We start from the raw sequence: 24001 nt of genomic DNA, 5'->3' as shown, positions 1-24001 counted from the left end.
AGGTTCCTCCTGCTGCGCTATCAATAAGAACTTTAGTGTCAACGGTTTTTCCTGTCTTTTCACCAATGAGAGTAATAGGGGCGCGCATAGTGTGGTCATTGATCTCGGTGACTAGTACAGAATAGATATCAAGCTGGGGGGAGGCGTACGTTGACTGAACCGCTCCCCGATTCAAAAATCCTTCTGGTTGTCGTCTTCGTCTTCATCGAGGGTGTCTCCAGCGGCTTCGAGGATTTCGGCTTCTTCTTCTGGGGAGTATTGAGCGAGGAGTCTTCGGATGTATTTGGCGGCTTCTCGAGGGGTCTTCTTCTTGGTATCGTTCGAGGTGGATGAGTTTCGATCTTTGCGTTTCTTGGGGCATTCCTTGGCGATGTGGCCTTGTTCACGGCAGTAGAAACAGCTGCCGGTCTTCATCATTCGAGTTCGTTCATCGGTGGAAATAGCATCAATGTCCATGGCATCAGGATCTCGTTCGGAGTTGTTTCTGGTGGATCTGGCGAAGGCGCTGAGGGTCTTGCGGAAGTTGGGTGTATTTCCCCGTTTGCCAAGCGACTTGAGAAGTTTGTTGCGTCGATAGACCCGGTCGTATTTGATGGCGAGTTTAACCCATTCTTCGAATGTATCGGGTTCTCTAACGTCAAGGGAGACTTTGTCGACGAGACCAGGGTCTAGGACGTCTTTGAGGTAGTCGATGGCGATGCGATCGTTCTTGGTGAGATCGAGACCAGCGAGGGAGGCTTGTTCTCTGAATCGAGTGATCGTCTGTTCCGCGCGTTCATTGGGTCGTTGCTTCATGTTGTTAAGGGCAAAGAGGGCTTCATCTTCTTCTTCAGGTTGTTTAAAAGTATCATCGAGTTTCTTGAGCAGTTCGTCGAAATTTCCGAGGTCGAGTTTACCGTTCTTGCGGCATTGTCTGAGGTAGTTGGTTCGCCAAATACGAGCTTCTCCTTCGTCGAGTAGGGCGAGGACGAAGGCAATCTTCTTCTGATCGGTATCGTGTTTGTCGTCTGTGATGAAGAAGAGATCGACGGCGTCGCGGAATGCCTGGTAGTGGTAGCGATTTCCGTTGAACCTCTTGGGGATAACTTTGCCATTGTCGCTCTTTGAGTCGTTCTTGGTGGTGTTATTGTTATTGTTTCCGGCCATATCGGTGTCGGAGTCGGTTTCAGGGTCTTCTTGGTTCTTCGATGGAGTCGGTTGGTCGATGTTCAGATTCTTCAGTTGGTCCGATAGGGTTCGTTCGATTTCAGTAGGGCCCCTCGACCTTGGTGACTTCGCAGGGTGGTCAGTAGCAATATGTTGATGTGAACAAAGCAGGTCGGGTTGTATTTTGTATGTTATGTACGTTGTATTTTGGGATAGCCATGGTCTTGCCGCACGCGATACCATCATCATAGCCAGTGTAACGCGCAACCACAGGTTTGCACCGCTGGCTGCCAATATACTCGTGTCACAATCGTCATGACTATGCCCTGTGCATGGCTATGGTTTGGGTATGCTAGTGAGCTAGTAGTGAATAGATACCCTTGCGTGCATTCACGGTTTTCCAACTAATACCCTCGCTCGGATGTTAGGGTTCAATCAGCGAAGGCATTGGCCGAGCCAGGGTCTTTGGTAACGGCTACCCCAGCTAGGACCTTAAAACCACAACCACTAGCTCACCTCGAGTCCAATGAATGCCCAGGCTATGGTGCCATCTTTCGTAGCCCGTATCCAGGGCGTTCGAGCCAAGGCTTCGAGACAATCCCCCTAGCTATGGTTCAACGGTGGGGTGTCCGCCGCCTGGGTGTTCCGGTCTGGTACCGACCTAGCCATGGTACACATACCTACCAGTGCCCTGGGTCGACACTAACCCCAGCTGAATCATCGACCATAGCTGTGATGATCGTCCCAGGACTCCATAACCAATGCCTGGGCTATGGTGCCATATTTCCTACACCGTAGCCTGGGCGTTCAAGTAGCCAGCCTGAACTATAACCCCAACCCTGGTCCATAATGTTCATTACCTACGCCGTAGCCTGGGTGTTCGGATCAGGAACTCGAGAGCATCCCCCTGGCTATGGTACCCACCTAGCCATGGTACACTGGGACCACAGGGTTGGCACTAACCCCGGCTGAAGCATCGGGCATAACTGTGACGATTGTCCCAGGACTCCATAACCAACGCCCGCGTTATGGTGACATCCGTCGTCTACCGTGGCCTGGGTGTACGGGTCGGGGACTCGAAACCATCCCCCTGGCGAGGGTCAACTAGCCAGGGTACACATACCCCATACCCCCCGGTGCTCTGGGCGGTAATAACCCCAGCTGGAGCATTGGCCATAACTGTGACGATTGACCCAGGGCTCCATAGCCAACGCCCGGGCTATGGTACCATATTTCCTACACCATAGCCCGGGCGTTCGGACCGTCAACACGAGGACATCCCCCTCTCCATGGTGCCCCTCTAGCCATGGTACACTAGGACCACAGGGTCGGCATTAACCCCAGCTGAAGCATTGACAATCGCAGCGGGGAAAACGACCGGTAGGTGAATGGGACGCCCTAGCCATGGTGTACACCTTTGATACCATAGCTGGGTTGTTGTGACCAGGGCCCTGACACTATCTTCCGAGTTGGGATAGTACACCTTTGACACCACAGCTGCGGTGCTGTGACCAGGGTTCAGAGACTATCCTCCGAGTTGGGGTGCAGGAACGGCAACTCCAACCATCGCTCGGTTGTTCGTGACCGCACATCGCCTCAATCACTCGAGCCCTGGTCAACATCTGTAATCGTCAGTTCCAGTGCGCTGGTCGACCAGATGGGGAAATGTCTATACTGGTGCTCTACCCTCCTCACGCAAGCTTCGTCGACTTTCACGACATGGTGCAAACTTCTCTTCTCTCTTCTTATCTCATTCCATCGCATTGAACACCGCACCATCCCACAATCATGGACAGTGACCAGGATTCCACCCCCCCAGGATTCGCCCTCGTCGACGAGCAGATTATTGCCCATCCTGCCGTAGACGCCGCCTTCCAGCTTGAAGGAGACTATGGTCGCTGGGACCGTTGGACCTTGGAGCATCCCCATGGACATGTTTACCCGCCCTGTGGCCATCCCCACTGTGCCAATGGCTGCGCCGGTCCCATCGATGGTGGGATGTGGTGCCACAACTGTTTCCTTGACCATAGCATTGGCTTCGAAAAGTGCCAACTGGTGGATCAGTATCTTGCGGAAGAGCTTTGTCGGGAACAAATTCTAACCCCACGCAATGCCGCAGATTTCGTTGCCAAGTATCGAGCCATGAAGAGCGATATCATGGTTGGCGAAACACCCTCCTCCAGCTTGGCCTCCTTGGATGGTCGTGTATGCCACGGTCCGTCAGCATTCAATTCTCCTCGAAGAGGTATTGACAATGTCTTTTTAGCGCTCGACAGAGCTCATGACCTACTGGCTACCGCGCAACAGGCACTTCGTCACAATCTTTTAACCACAGGGGCTACTCGGTGCGCTTCCAAGCTTGCCGAACTCGAAGAAACCCTGGCGCTGATCAGGATGGAGAACGTTCGCATCTCTAACCGTATGTCGGTCTTAACCTTCGTCGTTGTTCTGGCCTTCGAAATTAACCTTCTGCACAGTTTCCCTCCGTATCCGCAAGCGCTGGCTGTACATAAGTGACGTCGTCGACAGGTCGATCACCATATTAGACGATGATCGTGCCGACCCTGTCAAGGCTTTACATGACGGTCGCGACCTTCTGAAGCGCTGTCACTACATGCGCCTCCTTTTCGAAAGCTAAATGATACCCATCGTATTAGATAACATCTCTCGTGTTCAATACACTGTGTGTCTCATTCTCCGGCAATGTTGATTATATCCTGGATGGCATGTTCTCTCAATTACATAGGCCTTTTTATGTCTTCTCTATCCCAGTAACATATTGGCGATAACATGCGCCCCACTCGGCCCCTGCGATAACCATAGCCCGGATGTTTACTCCTGATGATGCAACTTGGTCCGTTTCGGAATTACCATGATTCGGGTGATTCATATACATTCCGAAGGTATCACCGTAGCCATGGTCGGCGCAATAACGCACCATGGCCATGGCGGTTCTTAAACACAGTCATTACACTCTCCATAGTCATGGCAGTAGGCCCCTCTTCTCAAATTTTCCCTCCCACCTTACGCCGGCACACCAGAGACTCAAACTCCGCCCAACTCCGCGATCGCCCTATGTTTAAAGCTCCTGGGGCGCACATCAAAGACATTTTCACCCTCTTCCCTCCCCCAATGAGTTATGAATCTCCGACCTCTTAAGGACCATCGGGCCCTCCCCGACGGTCTTCGTAAAGCTTATCTTTATGGTCGTTTTTGCCAGCATTATTTTCACCAACGTTTTACTCTCAACCACAAGATCCCCCATGAATTCGACGAGATCGACCTTGCCATCAAGAGCGAGCTCATCCACATAGTGGAGGTCATCTTCCAGGCCCTCGATAATCCATGTATGTTTTCCCACGTCTTCATCATCTACAATCCCTCATCTTTCTATGAAGATCACCTGGCCTGGTCTCTCGAACGCTATGCCTTCGCATTCATGGAGGACGCGGACGTCGACAGCGAGGAAGAGTTCCGCGCCAACTTCCCCCCACTAGATTCTCAATTCAACATCTCCCCCTCAGTGTATCTCGACTCCAGAAATATCCCTGTCGCGTGGCACTTTCCAGGGATGATCCAAGCCCACCGATTGGTTCGTCCTCTCTATAATCCTGTCTTCTATGTACCTTGTCTGAATCTTGTCTCAGGCTCGCATCTGTGACGCAATAGGCAATGCACGTGTTCGTGGACGCTCCCCCTTTATCACCTCTCCTGATGGTACTTGGAGGAACCATGATTCCCTATTCCGAGAGTCAGAGGCCTTTCCTCGTGGCATGGTGGATCTATTCCCGTTAGGGTTTACTGATGGTGACAAGGTACGACACCCCGTTCTGGACGAGTTCATCGCTTACACCACACATCCAGGTTCTTCCTCAACCCTCGCCGGTCTTTACGAGTCCCCAGTTCGCTGGCGCTTCCCTTCTTTCTGATCTCGAAGACAGTCTTCCAATCCTAGGGGCTGTATTCGCCGTCGTGCAGCCCACCCTTTTCTTCCTGGGCCTTGACGTTTACGAGAAAGTCTATCGCAAGGAGGTTCCAGGAGTGGAACAGTCCTGGACCCTTCGCGACCTGCTCGATCTTTGGGGCGCTCCATTCACCAACTTACAGGTATATTGCAATCACGACTCTCCCCTTCACCATGATCCCCGTACACCGACTTTTGCTTTCGAGAGTTTCCTATCCGTCGGGTTCTCTCGTACCAACCGCTTTTCCCTCACTGATATAGGACACACCTTCCCGTTCAACCCCGGTACCGTCATCCTGACCTTTCCAGCCTTGGTTACGCATGGCTGGACCAGTCATCCCGACAACTCCTTCGCGACCGTCGTTGGTTCGTTTCGCGAAGATCTTCTCCATTCTGTTTTGGGTTCATACTCTCTCTCGGTCGATGATTTATGGTCTACAGGTAGCTACCCTGAGATTGTTCGATGGCTTAGGTTAAATTCTTAATGACTTTAATCTTTATTCTGCTCCTATTTGTATTAAATTATCTGTTATAATACCACGCTTTCTGTCGATTGTCTCCACCACATTCAATGCATGAACCCCGAACACTCATATGCGAAAACAGAAAGGTTTTGTTGGCTGTTCAACCGGCCACCAGCTACTCTATCTGACATCCAGCGTAGCTACGAGTGCTATTTTCCCTCCTTGACCGAATCCAACGTCTTTTGAAAGGCCTTGTCTGCCTGTGCGTAGAGCAGATGCCACATATCTGCCTGCCTCAGGGCATAAGCGACGTGTCCAGGGGAATCTTCCTTCCTGAGGGCCCAACTCTTGCATTCCGCCTCCTTGTAGGAGAAGAAATTAAGAATCCAATCCATCTCGCTTCGGAGCAGTTTGTACTCCTCCCTCCATCTGTCGAACCTCGACCTGGCTCTCAACCAGTTCACCCGGTATACTGCTCGAAGGAAATCCGTTAGTGATCCCGCCGAAAAAGCCATGTTATCAGACCCACACTCTTCCAGATACTCTGACTTCGCCGAATCCCCAGCCACATCCATCGTCCAAATCCACGAAAGCGACTTGTTACGTTGGCCTCGCGCATTAGGGTTGTAGATAGCTGTCACTGCTTTGGTGTCCCCAGGTGCGATTGGTCGGTAACGTTGGAGTGTTTTGGCGTCGGCCCCCAAACGCCGCATCGCCCATCGAGCTTGATTGTAGACCTTTACATGGTTCTTAAGGCTGTCGTTAACATTCTTCACAGCAGCATACCCTCGCGTTTTCTGTTTTTTCCCCTCGGCCAGCCGAACGTTTGATCGGTAAAGGTAGGACTTGTGTCCTATGTCGTTCCTTATACCCTCCAGGGCGTCGTCGGCTTGGGAAAGGCGCAATTTCAGTTCTTTACTGCCGGCCAATTCGATGGAGGTCGAGCTTATGGAGCTTGACAAACAGCTGGGAAGGGGTAATCTGACCTCTTCCATCTGGTTATGTGTGAGAGAGAAGGGATTGTCCTCCTCGTCCTCACCATCCACGAGCACATCGTCAGACGGCGGGAGGTCGCATTTGAGGGACTCCAGGTCAGCGTCTGGAAACAGGTGGGTAGCCGCTTCATAGAAGCTGTCGATGTCGTTGTACAACTGTTCTCGACGCTTTTCCACCTCGAGTGCCTGTTCATCGCTGAGTTCCTTTGGTAGACTTCGAATGAAGGATTTGAGAGAGATTCTGTAAGAGATAGACCTATTAGTATATCGCCATGCGCACTCATAAGTTTGAACACTGACTGTGATTCTTGGATTTTCATGCCAATAGATAGCCAGGAGGTGACGCCTACACCTCTCCCGCTCTTCTTTTCGATTTCCATTAATGTCGTACGAACCTTTGCCATCGTAGGCGCTGAGGAGTGTAAGAGACCCATGAACGCCATGAAATGTTCTAAATAGGCTAAGAACTCACGTTTGACAATCTTCGCATTCAGAGCGTCCATGACAGCCACGTCCTCCCCACGTTTTACGTTCATCTCGTCGAGTTGCTGCTGCCACTCCTTCCTTTGGGCTTCGGATGCTGATTCGCTCAGTACAGCGAGCGCTTCTTTTGCGGCTGCCAACTCCTTGCGAGCTTTCAGCCAATTCTTGCAGATACTCGGAGCTGAAATGATTGAGTACTAGTCAGAATGGCGCTGAAAGCTGGGTCAAGACGACATACTAAGTCCTAACATCTTCTTCCAGTTGATGTCTCCGAATATTGCATCCAGAACTTCCATACGATGCCCCAGGGTCATGGTGGATGTGACTCTAGCCACCTCGTTAACGACGGCCCACAGGGACTCGAGAATTTCTCCTGCCGAGTTGCCTGCGCCTTTGATGAAGGATAGCGAATACCTTGCCAGACAAGACTCCTGGTGAGCATGGACATGAAACAGGCCAATGCCATACACCATAGCGAGGTCCTCTCTGAGCTTCAGGTAACGACCTTCGCTCATTCGCTTCCGCAGGTTCTTGCTAAACTGGCAGTTAATATCGTACGCAAAGATTACCCGCTTGTTCTGATCGGTAGACGTGTACTTGAGCGCCTCTGACAAAGAATAGTCCATGTTCGCTTGTCTAAATGGTTCATTAGTGTTAAGCTTAACGTCTAACCGGGACACAAGTACCCCACTCACCGTTCTCCTTTCTGAAAGTCGACGACACTTCCTGGTGCGAATGCTCCATGTCGCATGCAAGCGACCGCTCCAATGCCTGTGACGTCTAGCCCTTTGCGAACCTTGGACTTATCGGCGATTGCACGATGTTCGTGGCATGTGGGCGTCTAAGTAGTAGGGTGAGTTGGTCAGGTATAATCCGAAAATTCATGAAGCTCACCTCATTCACTTCAGTCACCTCTGCAAGATGCTTCGCGTATCTTTCAGGGTTGGTCATGTACCCTTCACCATGTTTCAATGCAACACCAACACTTCCACTTTCCCGTTTCCGATGAACGCAAGTGAAGTTCCCGTCGGCCACGAAACTTCTGGTATACTTCCAATCATCTGGATCGTTTTCCCAGCCATCCTGAAGGTTCACTCCAGGCTGAGGACAAGCGGCACAGAACAAAGCGAGCTGCCCTTTCCCTGGAGATACACCTAGATGCCCAAACCCGTAGCGTTTCATCTCTTTTAGACGTCGCCACTGCCTCCCTACTCGTCGCAACTCGCGTGTCCTATCCTATAAATGAGAAAGTCAGCTTCGACGAAACATCAATTGGCAGAAACAGACTAACAGGAACCGTATCCGGGAATGGTTCATTAGTGGCTCTTTTCAGCTTCGAGTAATAGTGGTAGGTCGACGTGTAGCACTCGATAGTCTCCAGGAGGTAGTCATCGAGCATTGTGAAGGTGAAGACCGTTCGAACGTCGGTGGATGTTGCTGGGTAGAAACCCATCCGAAGGAGCTGGTACTCGTCCTCTTCTCCTTCCACGCAAGTGCAGAAGTGGAACGGGAGGTGGTGGATACCGTTCTGATGAACGACAGTGACGACCTTCATTCCTCGGTACGAACGCCCTGGGGGCTTGCTACCAAATGAGAAGTCATCGTTGTTGTACCAGTCGTTTATCCCTTCATTAGACTCGAGTGGGGAATCGACATCGACGTCGGAGTCCCGTGGGCACTTGCGTGACTGACACAGGTCAATGTATACCCCACACTTCCACAACCAGGACGGTCGGAAGTGGGAGCCTGTCCAAACCAACACCCGGTGAAACGGGTCTAATTGGTGCGACTTGAGGCAACAGTCCTCGCAGTACAGAGGTGCACCGGGACATGTTGTGCATCTCCACCATTGAGCGCTACTCCGCGCCGAACAGCAGGAACAGTCCATGCAGTCTGGGGGAACTTCCCGGCGGATCAGGGCATCGAGATAGTCCATCTGCTTGGGAATCCATTCCTCCATGTAATCATTCGAATCCTGGGCGTTTGAATACCCGCTTTTAGACAGGCTACATTGCACTTGCTACGGATGGCGTACCTTTGTGCGTGCCTTGGAGTCCACGTGCTCCTGAGGACCGAACGGTATGTAGACGCCTCCGCCTCCTTCATCGTCAGTCCAATTGTCTTCATCCAATCTCCGACGTTTGGCGCTAGTAGAGGGTGAGGGTGGTCGCTTTTGAGGTGATGGAATTGTGGGCTTTAGTTTAACTCTTTTCCTTCCCTTCTTGTCCGTGACCAGCGTTGCGCGCATAGGGCGAACCTTGTGGGCACCAACAATGTGGGTGATATTCGTGCGAGACCCAAATCCCATAATTGAAGTAGATGGCGGCGAAGAGGACGAATGGGTGCGAAGGAAAGAAAGATAGAATTAGGCGCCATCCAAGTTCAACATACATCAATTAGGATCGAGATCTGGACAGGGTCGGCGATCTCCTGCCATATAAGGGCTGTGTAAAAGACCCGCCGGCTAGATAAATACTGACAGGGCCCGGATCGCAAAGACGCAACCGTGTTTTTCCCCCCGCTAATCGACCCAACTTCCTCTCTTCCTCTTGGTTCATCTTGCTATGTCTTCTTCCGAAAGCGACAACGATACTCGGGGCTACACTCTCAGAGATAGCCAAGTGGCTCTACTGCAGCAGAGGCTCGAGGCTTACCGTCGTAAGCGCAAGAACAAGAAGGATAAAGTGGGGCGTGCGCAAGTGGTCAGGGACGCGGTTCGCGTATTGAAGGAAGACTACGAGAGCCTGGCACGGGAATTGATGTCCAAGAGTCATGAGGCGCGACTGAAGGCGGTGCGTACCATGTCTTGGAATTGGGATCATCAGCAACTGACTTTCCGAGACGCGGTTAGGCGGTCACCAAATGGTTTGAGCTGAACGTCAAGTATGAGAGAGGGCCCAATAAGAAGATTTGGGGCACTCGTTGGAGCGCTCGCCTCGTATTCCAACACGAGCGTTCTCGTGCTATTGTATATCTCGCGAAGCTCCTATCCCAGGACCCTCAGCCTCCCTTGCCCAACCTTCGCCAGCTCCTTGACGAGGAGGATTTAGTCATACCACCCGAGGCAATTACTCCCGCCCAGGCCGTCTACGTACCATCGTATGACGACGAGAGTGACGAAGATGAGGGTGGAGAAGCCCCTGAGGAGGAAGAGGAGGAGGAGGAGGAGGAGGAGGAGAGCAACGAGGAAGAGGATGTGGCGGAGCAGGAGGCCTACCATAGGCTTGCTGAGCGTGTTCAGGAGATAGAGAAGGTCACTGTGAAGCCCTTTGCGAGGTATCAGCCTGCCACCACACTTCTCTTCCGGGCCCTCTCCGACGAGGAACGCGCGTACTATCACAAGAAGGCAGGAATATGGCTGGCGATGGGACCTCCTCTCGCAGAGCGTCGAAGGTATGTTTTCATGACATTATGGGTGGGATGAGACGTACTGATGAAACCGACGAATCTTTTCGTCTCCGTAGGGTTGCAGAGCGGTTCATAGGGTCCAGGGTCTATGATTTCATCGTGACACTCCTGAACGACATGAACGCTCGAGTATACCTCTTCTTGGCGTACGAGAAGAAGGACGGGTCTAGGGTCTCTGTTGATGTCGACTACAACAAGGACTTGGGCGGATGCGAGAGGGCGTTCAACGAGGAGTATGCGCAGGAGTGCAAGGCGCTGAAGGATCTATGGGATCTTTGGGCGGGGGCAGTCTACGCCGCACAGGAAGGGGCAGACCCGGATGCTACCATGACGAAGGCGAGCTTAGGGAAGAAAGGGAAGCCCCTGCTCCCGATGGACTTGCGGGACGACGGAAAGCCCATACTGCCTCCCCTCTACACGAAACCCGATGGAGAAGAGCCTGCCGTCTGGCTCAGGTGCCTGTTTCGAAGCTATTTCACGCGATACTTTGGTACGTGCATGCCCATATGCTATCTATGTTGCGCTAACGAAAGTATAGTCATTGCCAGGGGTCGCGATGCAGTACCCCCCGTCGACCTTAAACCAAAGGGACGCCCAACTGTGAAATGGACGGCACTCAAGACTTATTTCAACGAATGCATCGGGAGCGAGTTCTGGCCTTCGAATCTACCTTTTAAAGACCCCTACAGAATGCTGTCAGGGGAACTCCACACGTTACACCAATTCCTCTACAAGCGGGAAATCGACAGTTCAGTGGAGGAGAAGTTTAGATTCAAAGCGTGCCCCGTCCCCACCAAGGGCGGTGGCTACGAGCTCATTCCCAATCAGGAGAACGCTAGGGTCAGTTCCGACGAAGATGAGCATGGAGCCAACTACTCGCACGATGTACGTCCCCGCAAAGGGAAGCGTGGGGGAAAGAAAGGCAAAGGTGGGTACCTTTTGGCTATACTCTTCACTTGTGGATGAGCTGGCTAACGTTCTTCTTGAGGCTCTCGCTCAAACCGCTACATCGAGCCAGACGACTACGACGAAGTCGAGGGAAGAGGTAGGCGAAGAATTCGAAGTAAGTGCTTCTTAAATTTGCTCTTTGGGGGGTTAACTTAGAATAATACATAGGTCCGTCTTCGTCACCTGTACGTTCATCGCGGGCTCGCATTCGGGAAGACAGGCAACCGCGACTGCCCTCCACAAGTTCCTCGCCTCCGCGAAGGGGTCGCACTACAATTCGAGGCTCTCGTGCCAACGAATCACCCTCCCCATCGCCTATACGCAGGTCTCGAGCCCCTCCCATCTCGTCTTCTCGCAGCCCATCCCCCTCCCCAGTTCGGACGTCTCGCGCGTCAATCCGTCCCCCTCCCATCTCGTCTTCGCGCAGCCCATCCCCCTCCCCAGTTCGGACGTCTCGCGCGTCAATCCGTCCCCCTCCCATCTCGTCTTCGCGCAGCCCATCCCCCTCCCCAGTTCGGACGTCTCGCGCGTCAATCCGTCCCCCTCCCATCTCGTCTTCTCGCAGCCCATCCCCCTCCCCAGTTCGGACGTCTCGCGCGTCAATCCGTCCCCCTCCCATCTCGTCTTCGCGCAGCCCATCCTCCTCCCCAGTTCGGACGTCTCGCACGTCAATCCGAGGAAACCTCGTGCCCAGCAGACACTCCCCTTCCTCTGACGCGGATGAGGATGGTGTTCGTGTCAGAGGGAGTTCTCTTACACGTTCTCCGTGTGTCCGGAATCCGGAGGAGGAGGAGGTGGTGGTGGAGGAGGAGGAGGAGGAATTACCTACTTTAGGAGACTTGTTGGAGGACGTGCAGAGGCGGGGGAAGGAGCAGCAATCTCGACCTCCGAATTCGCGAAGGGGGAAGGCGTTGACTGATGGGTTGGCTCCTTTGACCCGGCGGGAGCTCGAGACGCCTCGACTGACTCGGTCCGCAGCCAAACGTACTCGTGACGGTGAAGGAGAGGCGCCAGAGGGCGACGAAATGCCTCAGGTTGGTCGATCGACGAAGCGGCAGAAGGGCACTGTGTCTCGGGGAGGTAGTAGGAAAGTTCGTGGAGGGCGTGGTGTGCGTGGAGGGTAGATGCATTTACGGTAGATGCATTTACTTACATCTCTTCCTTTGACTTATGATCTCGATAGGCCCTATTTTCTTTCGTTTGATTAGTATTATTCGTTACATTGCATTTTGGTATTGACTATTTTCGTGCTGCTTGATTATGTCTGAACGACTGCCTGTCTTGCGCGAATGAGATCGTCTTAGTCAATGGTGTAGGGGTATGCACCCGGGCTATGGTTATGTAAATGGTGCGTCCATTCCCTCTCCATAACTAGGGTTCGTCGGATAATGCACCCGCACCATGGTGAAGGGGTCGATGCGCGACCCCTTCATCATAGCCAGGGGTCGTGGATAATATGCCCGAGCTATGGTGATCGATTCAGCAGGTCGATGGCCTCGCCATAACTAGGCTATACCCATCAATATACCAGCGCTATGGTGATGTCGATGGACTCTGACGGTTGACAATCATAGCCAGGGGTCGTGGATAATATGCCCGAGCTATGGTGATGGATTCAGCAGGTCGATGGCCTCGCCATAACTAGGCTATACCCATCAATATACCAGCGCTATGGTGATGTCGATGGACTCTGACGGTTGACAAACTCGCTTTGGCCGGGGGGGAGGGGGGGGGGGAATTCCAATCTCACCAACAGTCGAAAGAGAGTTTTGATGCGAGATTCCCTCATAAACACGCTGTGATTTGGTAGTATTCTAATTGTTGGGGTTAAAAAGGGCATACATATGTGAATACACTACACGACTTTGGAATCAAGTGCTAGGCTTGTTCGAGGATTTTCTGAGCCATGACGATCCATTGGTTGAGAGAGTTGCGGGTTGAGTCCATGGCGATGAAAATTTTCCTCGCCCTCCTGGTATGGCTTCCATGCCTGTCAGATGAGCCTTGATCCTTTTCTTCCAGCTTGGACTCCCAGTCGTCGGTGTCGATGAGCTTGCCGAATAGAGTTTCAGCATGGGCGAACTCCAAATTGAGGTCGCCAACCGTTTGGTGCCCATCTATGACATGTCGCCGAATTTGCTCGGTTTCTTAGCGTGTTCGCTTGTGAGTACATGCACGGTTCAGAAGGTGATGCTAAATACCTTGTGCCATGAGGCCCAGAATCGTTTCCAGCATCCTTTTGAGGTCATCAACCCCAAGTTTACTCGAACCTGGCCGAGTGTTTCGCCTCCTTGAGGCACGATCTAAGGTGGGGGCATGTCTGGCTGGGCCATTGTCAGACGAATGAACCGTAGAGCGCGGAGGGGAAGGATTGAACGTTTACTCACGCATTAGAGACAGGTTTCGAGAGAGGTTCCGGGGTAAGGTGGTGGTTAGAGAAGAAAGAAGGATTGACATTCGATCAGCCAGAGGGGGCCCGGAACCTATGACATTTGGGGCATGAGATGGTGTTACCCGATGGTGTTACCCGGGATGCAGTGAGAGCCCGGACTATGGTGAACGGGTCGGGGCGTTGACACCTTCGCCATAGCCCGGGCCATGGTTTCCTACACCCCAACTCTGGCGATAGTCCCGTATGGTCGATGCCATCAAGACGGCTCGGGTATCATAAACGCTTCATCCGAGCTCGGGTTTGGAAACCACTAATTGGGGTTGCACCATCAAAATGGGAGACATAGTTCTCGTTACACGGTTCAGACTGCCCAATAAGTGTTTCAATACCATTTGTTCACGGGAAAGGCGGGGTATATTGGAGAACCAATGAAATTTTACAATAAAGAACAAATACAGGAATGAATTAAGTTATGAATGATCAGCTGAGGTGAGGTGTAGTCATCGGGGGAGTGGCGGACGCTGTCCCCTGTGAATGCGCGGTTTGACCACCCATATTCATCGAGAGTGATGTAGTCTGCGAATGTGATGCTCCGACTCCCATCGACAGAGAGGTGGCTTGATTGGTCCGTGAAAAGGCATTACTTTCAGGAGGCGGATTTGGTAGGGAATACGCTTGCCCATTGGTGAACATGTCTCGGGGAGGGGGGTTGAAGGACTGGAAGTCCGTGTCGTCGTGCAAGGTCATGAAGTCTTTGAACGATGTGGCCTAGTGTAATTGTGAGTGAAAGGGCGCTAGAGGTAGATGAAGTTAAATTCACGCACGTCTGAGAAATTTGACTGGTGGTCCTGGATCCCGCGGCTGGATTCCTCGAGCTTGTCCAAGCGTCCCTCGATGTTGAAGATCTTTGTGTTGAGGGATGCGATGGTCTCGGATTGAGATTTGATGATATGTTGGTTATCGGACAGCTGTCGCCTAAGTTGCTCGTTCTCGCTGAGATAGCGTACACGATCCTCCTTGTAGTAGTCCATCAAAGCGATGTGGTGAGAACCAAATTCATTGAGTTTGTGACTTTGGTCGAGGTACAGACGGCTGAGCTTGGCGACATCGGTGACCAGAGTGTCCCTCGAGGTGACATCTGTGAAGGAAGGAACTGGAAGGCGTTGGCCCAGGCTGGAATTTGCGGGGGCTTCTGGCGACGCATTGGGCTGATAGGAACTGATCAGTCGGATCGGCGATTCCATTTCGGGGCTATGAAGCGCACCTTTGCGGGTCCATCGCTCTTGGTCGCTTTGACAGCAGATTGTTTGGGAATATCGACGGGCTCCGACGAATGATGTTTAACCTTGGGCTTCTTCAGCTTCTCATTGCCCAAGGACGCGGGGGTACCTGATTTCGAGTTCTTGACAGATTTGGCGGCGGCGTTGTCGTTGTCTCCGTTCAGGTCGGTCTCAGGTGCAGGGCGTTTACGTGAGGCCGACTTGCTGTTATGCGTTGAGGGTTCTTCCTTGATTTGGACTGCCTTCTTTGCTGAACAATGATGTGAGTGAGTGATGGATGAGGCAGAGGAGATAGGAATACACGCCTTTCTTATCAGGACGAACATTGCCCTTGTGATTGCCGGCTACGGGATATTCAAGGAGGAGAGGGGGCTTCACGGCGAATGAAGGGCTGTCGAACGTTTTGAGGTCGATTTTGTCGGCGGTGTCGATTTTGAGAACATCATTCAACCATTTCGTGTACGTGGGGCCTAAGTCTTTGGAGGACCTGGACTTGTCGTCGTCGAAGTAGTCGAGAACCTTTAACTGGGGATTCCAAGAGGTTGTGAGAGAAAACGTCGTCGTTTAGGGGACGAATGGAACGTACTGAGACGTAAAGGAGACGTTCCTTTTTGGCGGGAATGTCAGGTTCAGGCCATGCCAATGCCGTAGAGGCGAGCTGGTAAAGTTCATCGAGCCTGTCCAACAATTTCTGCGCGGGAGGAGCCATGGCTATGGGCGTTCAAGCAAATGTAGAGTGTGGGTACGAGGACGGGAAAAAACAGCGATGGGATAGGAGTCGTGACCAACCCGAGTGGGGGTGATGAGGAGTGATTGGTGGTGAAGTTGGGAATGAAATTGCGATAGCCATGACGGCTCGGTAGGAGACATCATAACCCGGACTGGGATGACAAATACGCGGGGGCGCCAGCGCGAGGCGATCGCCCGAGTTGTGGTGCGTGCCTCGCCGTGTGGGGATGGGGTTTCATGCGGGCCACAGATATGGGGAGGTGACAGTCGGCACTGTTGGTCAATGGTATTACCATGAGCATGGTGTTTAAATTGAGTATGTAAGGCTACATTGTGGGGGATAGGACGTCCATGGCTATGCAATTGATATCGATGTGTAGAGGGACCATGGGTTGCCCCAAACTATACCGCAGACAGCATGGTGTTTAAATTGAGTATGTAAGGCTACATTGTGGGGGATAGGACGTCCATGGCTATGCAATTGATATCGATGTGTAGAGGGACCATGGTTGCCCCAAACTATACCGCAGACAACGTACAAATTTACACCCCAGCTGGACTGATGTATACAAGGGTATGATAGGTAGCATTGTGGACTTCGTAGCTTTCTGATGTTTCTTTTGAAGTCTTCTTTCTTCTTTCTGTTTGTTTCTTCGTTCGGTTCGAGATTCGAGAGCTTTCTGGAGGGATTCTTCTACGAGGTCGGGATCGAATTCGGTTTGTTCCACGGTGTCACAGGGGACTCCCCAACTGGGGAACTCTTCGGGTTCTTTGGATAGACGATGTGGGCAGGGTTGTCGGGTGCAGTGGATCCACTTGTCGACTGGGTTTAGGTGGACGTCGAACTTCTTGTCGGAGTAGAATGCGTGTGGCTGGTTGTAGCAGCCGTAGGGAGGGGTCGAAGGAGTTCGGAGATCGTCGTCTGAATCCGTGGTTGAAGAGAGGGGGCCGCGCTTTCGAGGAAGGCGGCGATGGAGGAGCCTGTTATTCTGTTACGACTTCGGGCAACGAGGACTTATCGTTGCCAACAGTCGTTCTGGGATTCTGGAGCTCTAGAGTTCTGGATCGAAGTTCTGGTTCTGGAGTCGAGTTCAAGTGGCCTGTCACTATCGCAGACAGAGAGGAATCAAGCTGAGAGCGATAGAAGTCCTGAGGGAAAGGTTCTCGATAACAGGCTGAGGAATATCTACTACAGAGAGACAGTATTTATAGTAGAGTTGGCGAGCTATCAAGAGGTTTGGAAGAGAGCGAAAGAAGGTGTGAAAGCGACAAGTAAGGAGTATCGATGGGTACGGAATACGAGAGAAACGGAAGTACGAAAGGTTCGGAAATGCGGGAGAATCGAAGAAGCGAAGGTAACGGAACTACGGAGAGAACGGAAGTCCGGAAGGTTTGGAAAGGTAGGGTGCGTAGAGGGAAACAAGGGAAGAAATAGGGGAGTTCGTAACAACTCTCCTTATTGTTCTTTTGTGTCTCGCCATCCGTTCGTCACCTTGACTCATCGCGGCTATGTAGACTGTAGAATAGGTATATAAGCTAGGTAGATCCCTCTGTATTTCCTCAGCTTGACCTCTTCGTCAATATACCGCTTCAGCATTCATCTGCCTTAATCGCTCATCGCTCTCACCTCGCTCTCCGCTCTCATCCGCTCCGCTATTCTGGTCTTTGGTTTGGTTTAGTGTTCGCTCTTCGCGATCATTAGGTCAAGCTACCTTTGTGCACCGGCAACGCTGATCGTTGCTCCTGCATCATCCGCATTTCTGGCTCCTGGTTGACCTGCCGATCAGGTCCCTCCCTGGCAACTCTGGTCCCCGCACTCCGTCAAGATTTCCGCCGCACCGGAAGACACCTCCTGTCTGTTTAAGCCGCACTTCGTCGTTCGGGTCAGCGACGGTCACCCCATCATCCTAGACGTCCATCTACCGAGCCTCAACCGTTGGACCGCCTGCTCCGAACAGCCCTGCCCCAACCGTTACCACGAACCTTCCGTACACGACTGGGTCTATATCAACTCCCTCAAGTTAAACGCCGAATCTCCGTCCCCCGTTAATCAGCAAGCGGTTGAAGAATTCGCCCGCAACAACCCCAGGACTCCGCCCTCCGAAACGCAACCCACCGCCGCTGAATCCCCAGAAACCCCGTACCAAGCTTACCGCTCTGCAAACACCTCCCCTGCTGCCAAAGCCGGTTCATTCAAGCTTCCAGATCCCGACACCGATCCCGAAGAAGAAGACGAGGAAGACGACGACGACGACGAGGAAGACGAAGAAGAAGTCGTCCAGTCCCTTAGCGTCCGATCAGCATCCCCTGAACAGGAAAACATCCTCCCACCGTTCAATACCCTCCACTCCGCTTTAGCCGCATCCGCACCCCTCATCTCCGCACAACGCCTCAGCTCCTCCGGTCGCTCTACACCAACAAACCCCGCCTCTTTCATCTCTCGCCCGGTCCATCCCCCTCTCCACACCTCTCGGCAGTTGGAGGATACATCTGACGCTCCAAGCTCAGAACAGAAACCTCCCACTTCCACCCAACCAACTACTCTACCCTCTCCCACTTCCCAAACCACCGACAACTTCACGATGTCCGCCGCCGATCTCGCAAAACTCCAGGAACAGCAAAACCAGCTCACCACCGCCATCTCTACCCTGGTCAGCCACCTCACAGCCGCCAAGACCTCCTCTAGCAAGAGCCCGGTCAAGGCGCCTGAGCCCTTCCACGGCAAGGCTGAAGATGCCCGACGCTTCCTCCAGTTCTTTACCAACTGGGCCGTGTCGTGAACAGCCGGTACAGCCCCTATTTTTCACTTTATCTTATCTGATCTGTCTCGCATCTTATCGTTTCGCTTGCCCCTATTCCTTCGCTCCTTTATTCCCTCTATGGACTCTTTCACTCATGGAACACTGCCTCGTATTACCCTTCGCCCCACTTCCATTGTTCTTATTGTTACGCACTGCCTCTTGACTCATTCTGACACTCTCTTGTTCCATTATTGTTTCATCCTTGTTCTTCGCGCAGCCTTCGCGCAGCCTCATGACCTTTCTTATTGTTCTTCGACGTTTCGCCATTTGTTTGTCATTTTGACTCATCGCGGCTATGTAGACTGTAGAATAGGTATATAAGCTAGGTAGTCTGCTCTGTATTTCCTCAGCTTGACCTCTTCGTCAATACATCGCTTCCGCCTTCATCTGCATTCGTCGCTCATCGCTCTTATCTTACTCGCCGCTCTTATCTGCTCCGCATTACTGGTCTTTGGTTTGGTTTAGTGTTCGCTCTTCGCGACATTACGGTCAAGCTACCCCCGTGCACTGGCAACGCCGATCGTTGTCCCTGCATTCCGGATCCCCTGGCACTCTGGTTGACCTGCCGATCAGGTCTTACTCTGGCAACTCTGGTTTTCCGACACCGTCAAGATTAGCTGCGCAGGATACCCACACTTCTTCGCCTCTAGTAAAGACCTCAACCCTGACAAGTGGTTTGGCATCGACTGCCACCTCGATAGCAAGGAAGAGGTTGTAGAGTGTGACAGTTCCCCCTGCCCCTACCGCCTCAGTCTCCGGCCCACCTTTCACCAGTTACGACGCCTCCAGACAGCCAGCTTCTACGCTGCTGTTTGCACCTCCGACAACGCCGTAAAAGCCCGCGAATTTGCCGAATCCAGGAAAGAAGAATCGAAGAAGAAATCCCCACCAGTAACTCCGCCGCCAACCGTCACACAGCTCTTACCAGAAGATTCTCCCCAGTCTTTCCATTCCGCCGACTCTACCCCTGCCCCAGTAACAGCAACCACCAGCACCGCACCAAAGTCCTTTCGCCCTCCGTCAACATCATCTGAGGAAGACAGTGAGGAAGAGGACAACAACGACAAGGAAGACGAATCCGAAGAAGAAGACTCCGAAACACCTGTTCCCTTTCACGTTACCTACGCCGCGTTAGCAGAAGCCCTTCCCGCAGTAACAAGCCTTCGCCGCTCCGGACACTCCACCCCCACCACAGCCCTTACCCTCACTCCTCGCCGCGCCCTCACACCACTTCCCATCCCTAGGGAGTCGGAGGACACGTCTGTTGCCCAACGCTCAGATAACGAACCTCCCACTTCCACCTTATCACCATCTTTATTATTCCCACCCACTTCTCTGCCGCTCGTCCAACAAGACCCCGTTACCGAACCCGCAAAGCCTATCCCCGATCTCAGTATGTCCGACACCACTCTTCTCAAGTTGCTTGCCGAGCAACAAGAGACTACCAGGCGTATCCAGCAATCCCTGGATAAGCTCACGGCTGCTAAGACCGCTTCCACTAGAAGCCCCGTCAAAGCGCCTGAGCCCTTCAAGGGTGACTCCGGCGATACCCAACGATTCCTCCGCTATTTCACCAACTGGGCCTCCGCCGAGTCCGAACTCAAAGGAGATGATAAGAAGTGGATCTCAGCTGCCCTCTCGTACCTTCAGGGTGCGGCTGCCTCCTGGGCTGTCCAATACCTGGATCAGATTGCCGCCCACGAGGCTGCTGCCGACGCTGCTCAGAAGGCTGCCCACCCTTGGCCCTTCAGTGGCGATTGGTCCACTTTTGTGGCTGCCTTCAAGAAACGCTTCCAACCCGCCGACCAGGAGAAAGCAGCTGAAGCCCAGCTCGAGGCCCTTACCCAGGGTAAACAATCTGCTTCCCAGTTCGCAGCCAAGTTCATGGAGATATTTCCCCGCACCGGTCTATCCCAGAAGGATGGTATGGCACGTTTTCGTCGCAAACTCAGCTCCAACGATCGCCTCATGCTGGAATCTTATCGCCATCACCAAACCGGACGATGCCAAGCCCAAGACCCTTCAAGACTACTGCGACATCGTCAACCAGAACGATTTTACGTTTCACGGAAGCAGCGCCTCCTTCTTAACCCCGACCGCCTCGTCTCGCTCTGCCCCTGCCCGTGACCCCTATGCGATGGATATCGACGCGACCCGTGTTGGGCCTAGTGGCCGTTCCCGTGAGGACTTCCTCCAAGCAATGCGTGGGCGATGTTTTGGTTGCGGATCCTCCGCCCACATCAAGAAGGACGGCAACCACGGCTCACTTCGTTGCAACCACTGCCAGCGTCTCGGCCACTCCGCTAACGTCTGCCAAGACAAGTTCATGGGCTATCCGCCCGGTCGAGGACTCACCCAACGTCGTCGCGTTGCTGCCACCCAGGAGGCTCCCTTCTCGCTCTTCGATGACTCTTCCACACCTGCCGCCACCATTGCTGCCACTTCGCCTGCCCCACCTGCCGCCACCTCGTCTAACGTCTCACTCGCCGACCTCTTGGCTGCGCAGAAGAACCAGCAAGACATCCTGGAGCGCCTCGAGAAGATCCAACAACAGGGTTTTTGAAGCGGGTGCTTGTTCGTGCTGCAAAGCATGCACCCTTTTCACCGTCGTACGCCGTCTCTGAATATGACTCGATTTATTCATGTACTATTAGCTCTGTTCGCGAAATACACCCCGGTTCCTCGCATTTTCGCATTCGCATCAGACTCAGAGGCAGAAACCGTACGGCGGACCCCGCAGCAATGATCGACTGTGGCGCTACCGGCAAATTCCTGGATCAACCTTTTGTGGAGAAACACCGGATCACCGCTTACCCCCTCCGACACCCCATTCGACTTCTTAACATTGATGGAACATGCTTGGTCTTCTCCGAGTCCGAGTCACATCGCCTACCCGAACACAAACCCTGGGACCACGCCATCGATCTGATCCCCGGAGCCCCGGCTACCATGCGCACCAAGGTTTACCCCATGTCTCAGAACGAGCAAGAAGAGCTTAATCGATTCCTCGACGAGAACCTCAAGAAGGGATACATCCGACCATCCAAGTCTCTCCCTCTCCTCCCCGGTCTTCTTCGTCAAGAAGAAGGATGGCAAGCTCCGCTTCGTTCAGGATTACCGCAAGCTCAACGAGATCACCGTCAAGAACCGCTACCCCCTCCCCCTCGTCTCTGACATCATCAACAGACTCCGCGGTGCCAAGTACTTCACGAAATTCGATGTCCGCTGGGGTTACAACAACATCCGGATTAAGGAAGGAGATGAGTGGAAGGCTGCGTTCGCCACCAACCAGGGACTCTACGAACCACTCGTCATGTTCTTCGGCCTAACCAACTCCCCGGCGACATTCCAAGCTCTCATGAACTCGATCTTCTCGGACCTCATTGCTGGAGGAAAGGTTGCGGTATATCTGGACGACATCCTTATCTTCACGGCTACACTTGATGAGCACCGACAAGTTGTACACGAAGTTTTGCATCGCCTCAAGAAGCACGATCTGTATCTCCGGCCAGAGAAGTGCGAGTTCGAACGTCAGGAGATCGAATACCTTGGGCTGATCATCCGCGAGGGCGAAGTCAGCATGGACCCCGCCAAAGTCGAAGCCGTCCGCAACTGGCCAGTCCCCCGCAACCTCCGCGCCGTTCGAGGTTTCCTCGGATTTGCCAACTTCTACCGCCGTTTCATCAAGGATTTCGCCACCATCGCCCGACCGCTCAATGACCTCACCAAGAAGAAATGTCCCCTGGCAATGGAACGAACCTCAGCAGCAGGCTTTCGACACCCTCCGCAACACCTTCACGTCTGCCCCCATCCTGGCGCTCTGGGACCCTGACCGCCCCACTCGCATTGAAGTCGACGCTTCCGGCTTTGCCACTGGAGGAGCCCTCCTCCAGAAGCAGGACGACGGCCTCTGGCACCCCGTTGCATTCCGGTCCGCCTCCATGCAGCCCGCCGAACGGAATTACGAGATCTACGACCGGGAGATGCTGGCCATTATCGAGGCTCTCAAGGACTGGCGCCACTTCCTGGAAGGACTCCCTGAACCATTCGAGATCGTCACCGACCATTCCAACCTTGAATACTGGCGCACTGCACAAGACCTCAGCCGTCGACAAGCTCGTTGGGCCCTCTACCTTTCCCGCTTCCGGTTCTCACTCACCCATCGCCCTGGAAAATCCAACACCCAAGCCGACGCCCTCTCCCGCCTCGATATTCACCAGGTCTCCGACGCTGAGGACAACAAACAACAGGTGGTACTCAAACCCGAGCTGTTTGCCAAGCTCGCCGCCTCGAGCATGGTCGTCAACCCCTTGGAGGACCGTATCCGGCAGGCCAGCGCCCGAGAATCCCAGGTCCTGGATGGACTTGCCCAACTCCGCAAGACAGGTCCCCGTCGTCTCACCTCTGGTCTCGCTGAATGGGAGGAGGATAACGGCCTTGTTTACTACAAGGGTCGAGTCTACGTTCCCCCAGACGATGAACTTCGACGCGACGTTTCTCAAACAGTGCCACGACGATCCTACCTCTGGACATCCCGGCGTACACGGAACCCTCGAACGAGTTGAACGACAGTACTGGTGGCCGACCGTGCGAGCCTTTGTCAAGAAGTATGTGGAAGGTTGCGACATCTGTGCCCGGAAGAAACACGCCCAGCACCCCCGCGCCTCGACTCAGCCCTTGGAGGTACCCGATGGCCCCTGGGAGACCGTTGGAGTCGACCTTATTACCCAGCTTCCTGATGCCAATGGACATGATGCCATCATCGTCTTTGTCGACCACTACAGCAAGCTCCTCCACGCCCTTCCCTGCACTTCCGACATCACCACCGAAGGTGTCGCCGACATCTATTACCGAGAAGTCTTTCGCCTCCACGGCCTCCCACTCCGGTTCATCAGCGATCGCGGTCCTCAGTTTGCCTCCAAGGTCATGCGCACCCTCCTCAAGCGTCTAGGTATCGAGTCCAACCTCACCACTGCCTATCACCCTCAGGCCAACGGACAGACTGAACGAGCCAACCAAGAAGTCGAGAAGTATCTCCGCCTCTACGTCAGCCGCCGACAAGATGATTGGGACAAACACCTTCCTATGGCCGAATTCGTTATCAACTCCCGAATCCACTCTGCCCACGACCGATCACCCTTTGAAGTCCTCTACGGCTACATCCCTCACTTCAACATCCCTGTCGGTAAACGAACTGACATCCGCCCCCGTCGATGAACGCATCCAACAGCTTCAAGAAGTCCGCAAGGATGCCGAAGCCGCCTTACGCCTTGAGAAAGCGCAACAGAAGGACTCGTACGAATCCGGCAAGCGATCAGCTCACCAGTTCAAGGTTGGAGACTACGTCTGGCTCAACGCTAAGGACATCCAGATCAAAGTTCCTACTCGGAA

General features: G+C 53.3%; 6 protein-coding genes across 6 annotated transcripts; 3 read left to right on the top strand and 3 right to left on the bottom strand.

The window, feature by feature from the left end:
- Window positions 1-2934: 2934 nt before the first annotated feature.
- Window positions 2935-3784, top strand: CC1G_14016 (hypothetical protein; the record flags this gene model as incomplete). The annotated part of the gene is made up of 3 exons (XM_002911932.1): window positions 2935-3361; window positions 3413-3565; window positions 3624-3784. The coding sequence occupies 3 exons, from the start codon at window positions 2935-2937 to the stop codon at window positions 3782-3784; spliced, it is 741 nt and encodes a 246-aa protein (XP_002911978.1).
- Window positions 3785-4285: 501 nt separating this feature from the next.
- CC1G_14015 (hypothetical protein) lies at window positions 4286-5595 on the top strand (the record flags this gene model as incomplete). Its single annotated transcript, XM_002911931.1, has 4 exons — window positions 4286-4738; window positions 4794-4961; window positions 5011-5476; window positions 5552-5595. The coding sequence occupies 4 exons, from the start codon at window positions 4286-4288 to the stop codon at window positions 5593-5595; spliced, it is 1131 nt and encodes a 376-aa protein (XP_002911977.1).
- Window positions 5596-5783: 188 nt separating this feature from the next.
- CC1G_12943 (hypothetical protein) lies at window positions 5784-9360 on the bottom strand (the record flags this gene model as incomplete). The annotated part of the gene is made up of 9 exons (XM_001839940.2): window positions 5784-6046; window positions 6104-6810; window positions 6870-6981; window positions 7042-7233; window positions 7291-7688; window positions 7748-7893; window positions 7947-8288; window positions 8344-9027; window positions 9088-9360. 9 exons carry the CDS (start codon window positions 9358-9360, stop codon window positions 5784-5786), a joined length of 3117 nt encoding a protein of 1038 aa, XP_001839992.2.
- Window positions 9361-9616: 256 nt separating this feature from the next.
- On the top strand, window positions 9617-12532 carry CC1G_12942 (hypothetical protein; the record flags this gene model as incomplete). The annotated part of the gene is made up of 8 exons (XM_001839939.2): window positions 9617-9844; window positions 9904-10445; window positions 10517-10950; window positions 10999-11388; window positions 11449-11523; window positions 11577-11593; window positions 11653-12075; window positions 12134-12532. The coding sequence occupies 8 exons, from the start codon at window positions 9617-9619 to the stop codon at window positions 12530-12532; spliced, it is 2508 nt and encodes an 835-aa protein (XP_001839991.2).
- Window positions 12533-13286: 754 nt separating this feature from the next.
- CC1G_12941 (hypothetical protein) lies at window positions 13287-13865 on the bottom strand (the record flags this gene model as incomplete). The annotated part of the gene is made up of 3 exons (XM_001839938.1): window positions 13287-13525; window positions 13610-13711; window positions 13796-13865. 3 exons carry the CDS (start codon window positions 13863-13865, stop codon window positions 13287-13289), a joined length of 411 nt encoding a protein of 136 aa, XP_001839990.1.
- Window positions 13866-14280: 415 nt separating this feature from the next.
- CC1G_12940 (hypothetical protein) lies at window positions 14281-15789 on the bottom strand (the record flags this gene model as incomplete). The annotated part of the gene is made up of 5 exons (XM_001839937.2): window positions 14281-14568; window positions 14625-15008; window positions 15065-15322; window positions 15405-15605; window positions 15667-15789. 5 exons carry the CDS (start codon window positions 15787-15789, stop codon window positions 14281-14283), a joined length of 1254 nt encoding a protein of 417 aa, XP_001839989.2.
- Window positions 15790-24001: the final 8212 nt, after the last annotated feature.

Source organism: Coprinopsis cinerea, assembly GCF_000182895.1.
Source record: "Coprinopsis cinerea okayama7#130 chromosome 2 map unlocalized cont3.2, whole genome shotgun sequence".
NCBI classification, from domain to species: domain Eukaryota; kingdom Fungi; phylum Basidiomycota; class Agaricomycetes; order Agaricales; family Psathyrellaceae; genus Coprinopsis; species Coprinopsis cinerea.
Note: the sequence above shows the minus strand (reverse complement) of the source record. Positions and strands in the feature narration are given on the sequence as shown.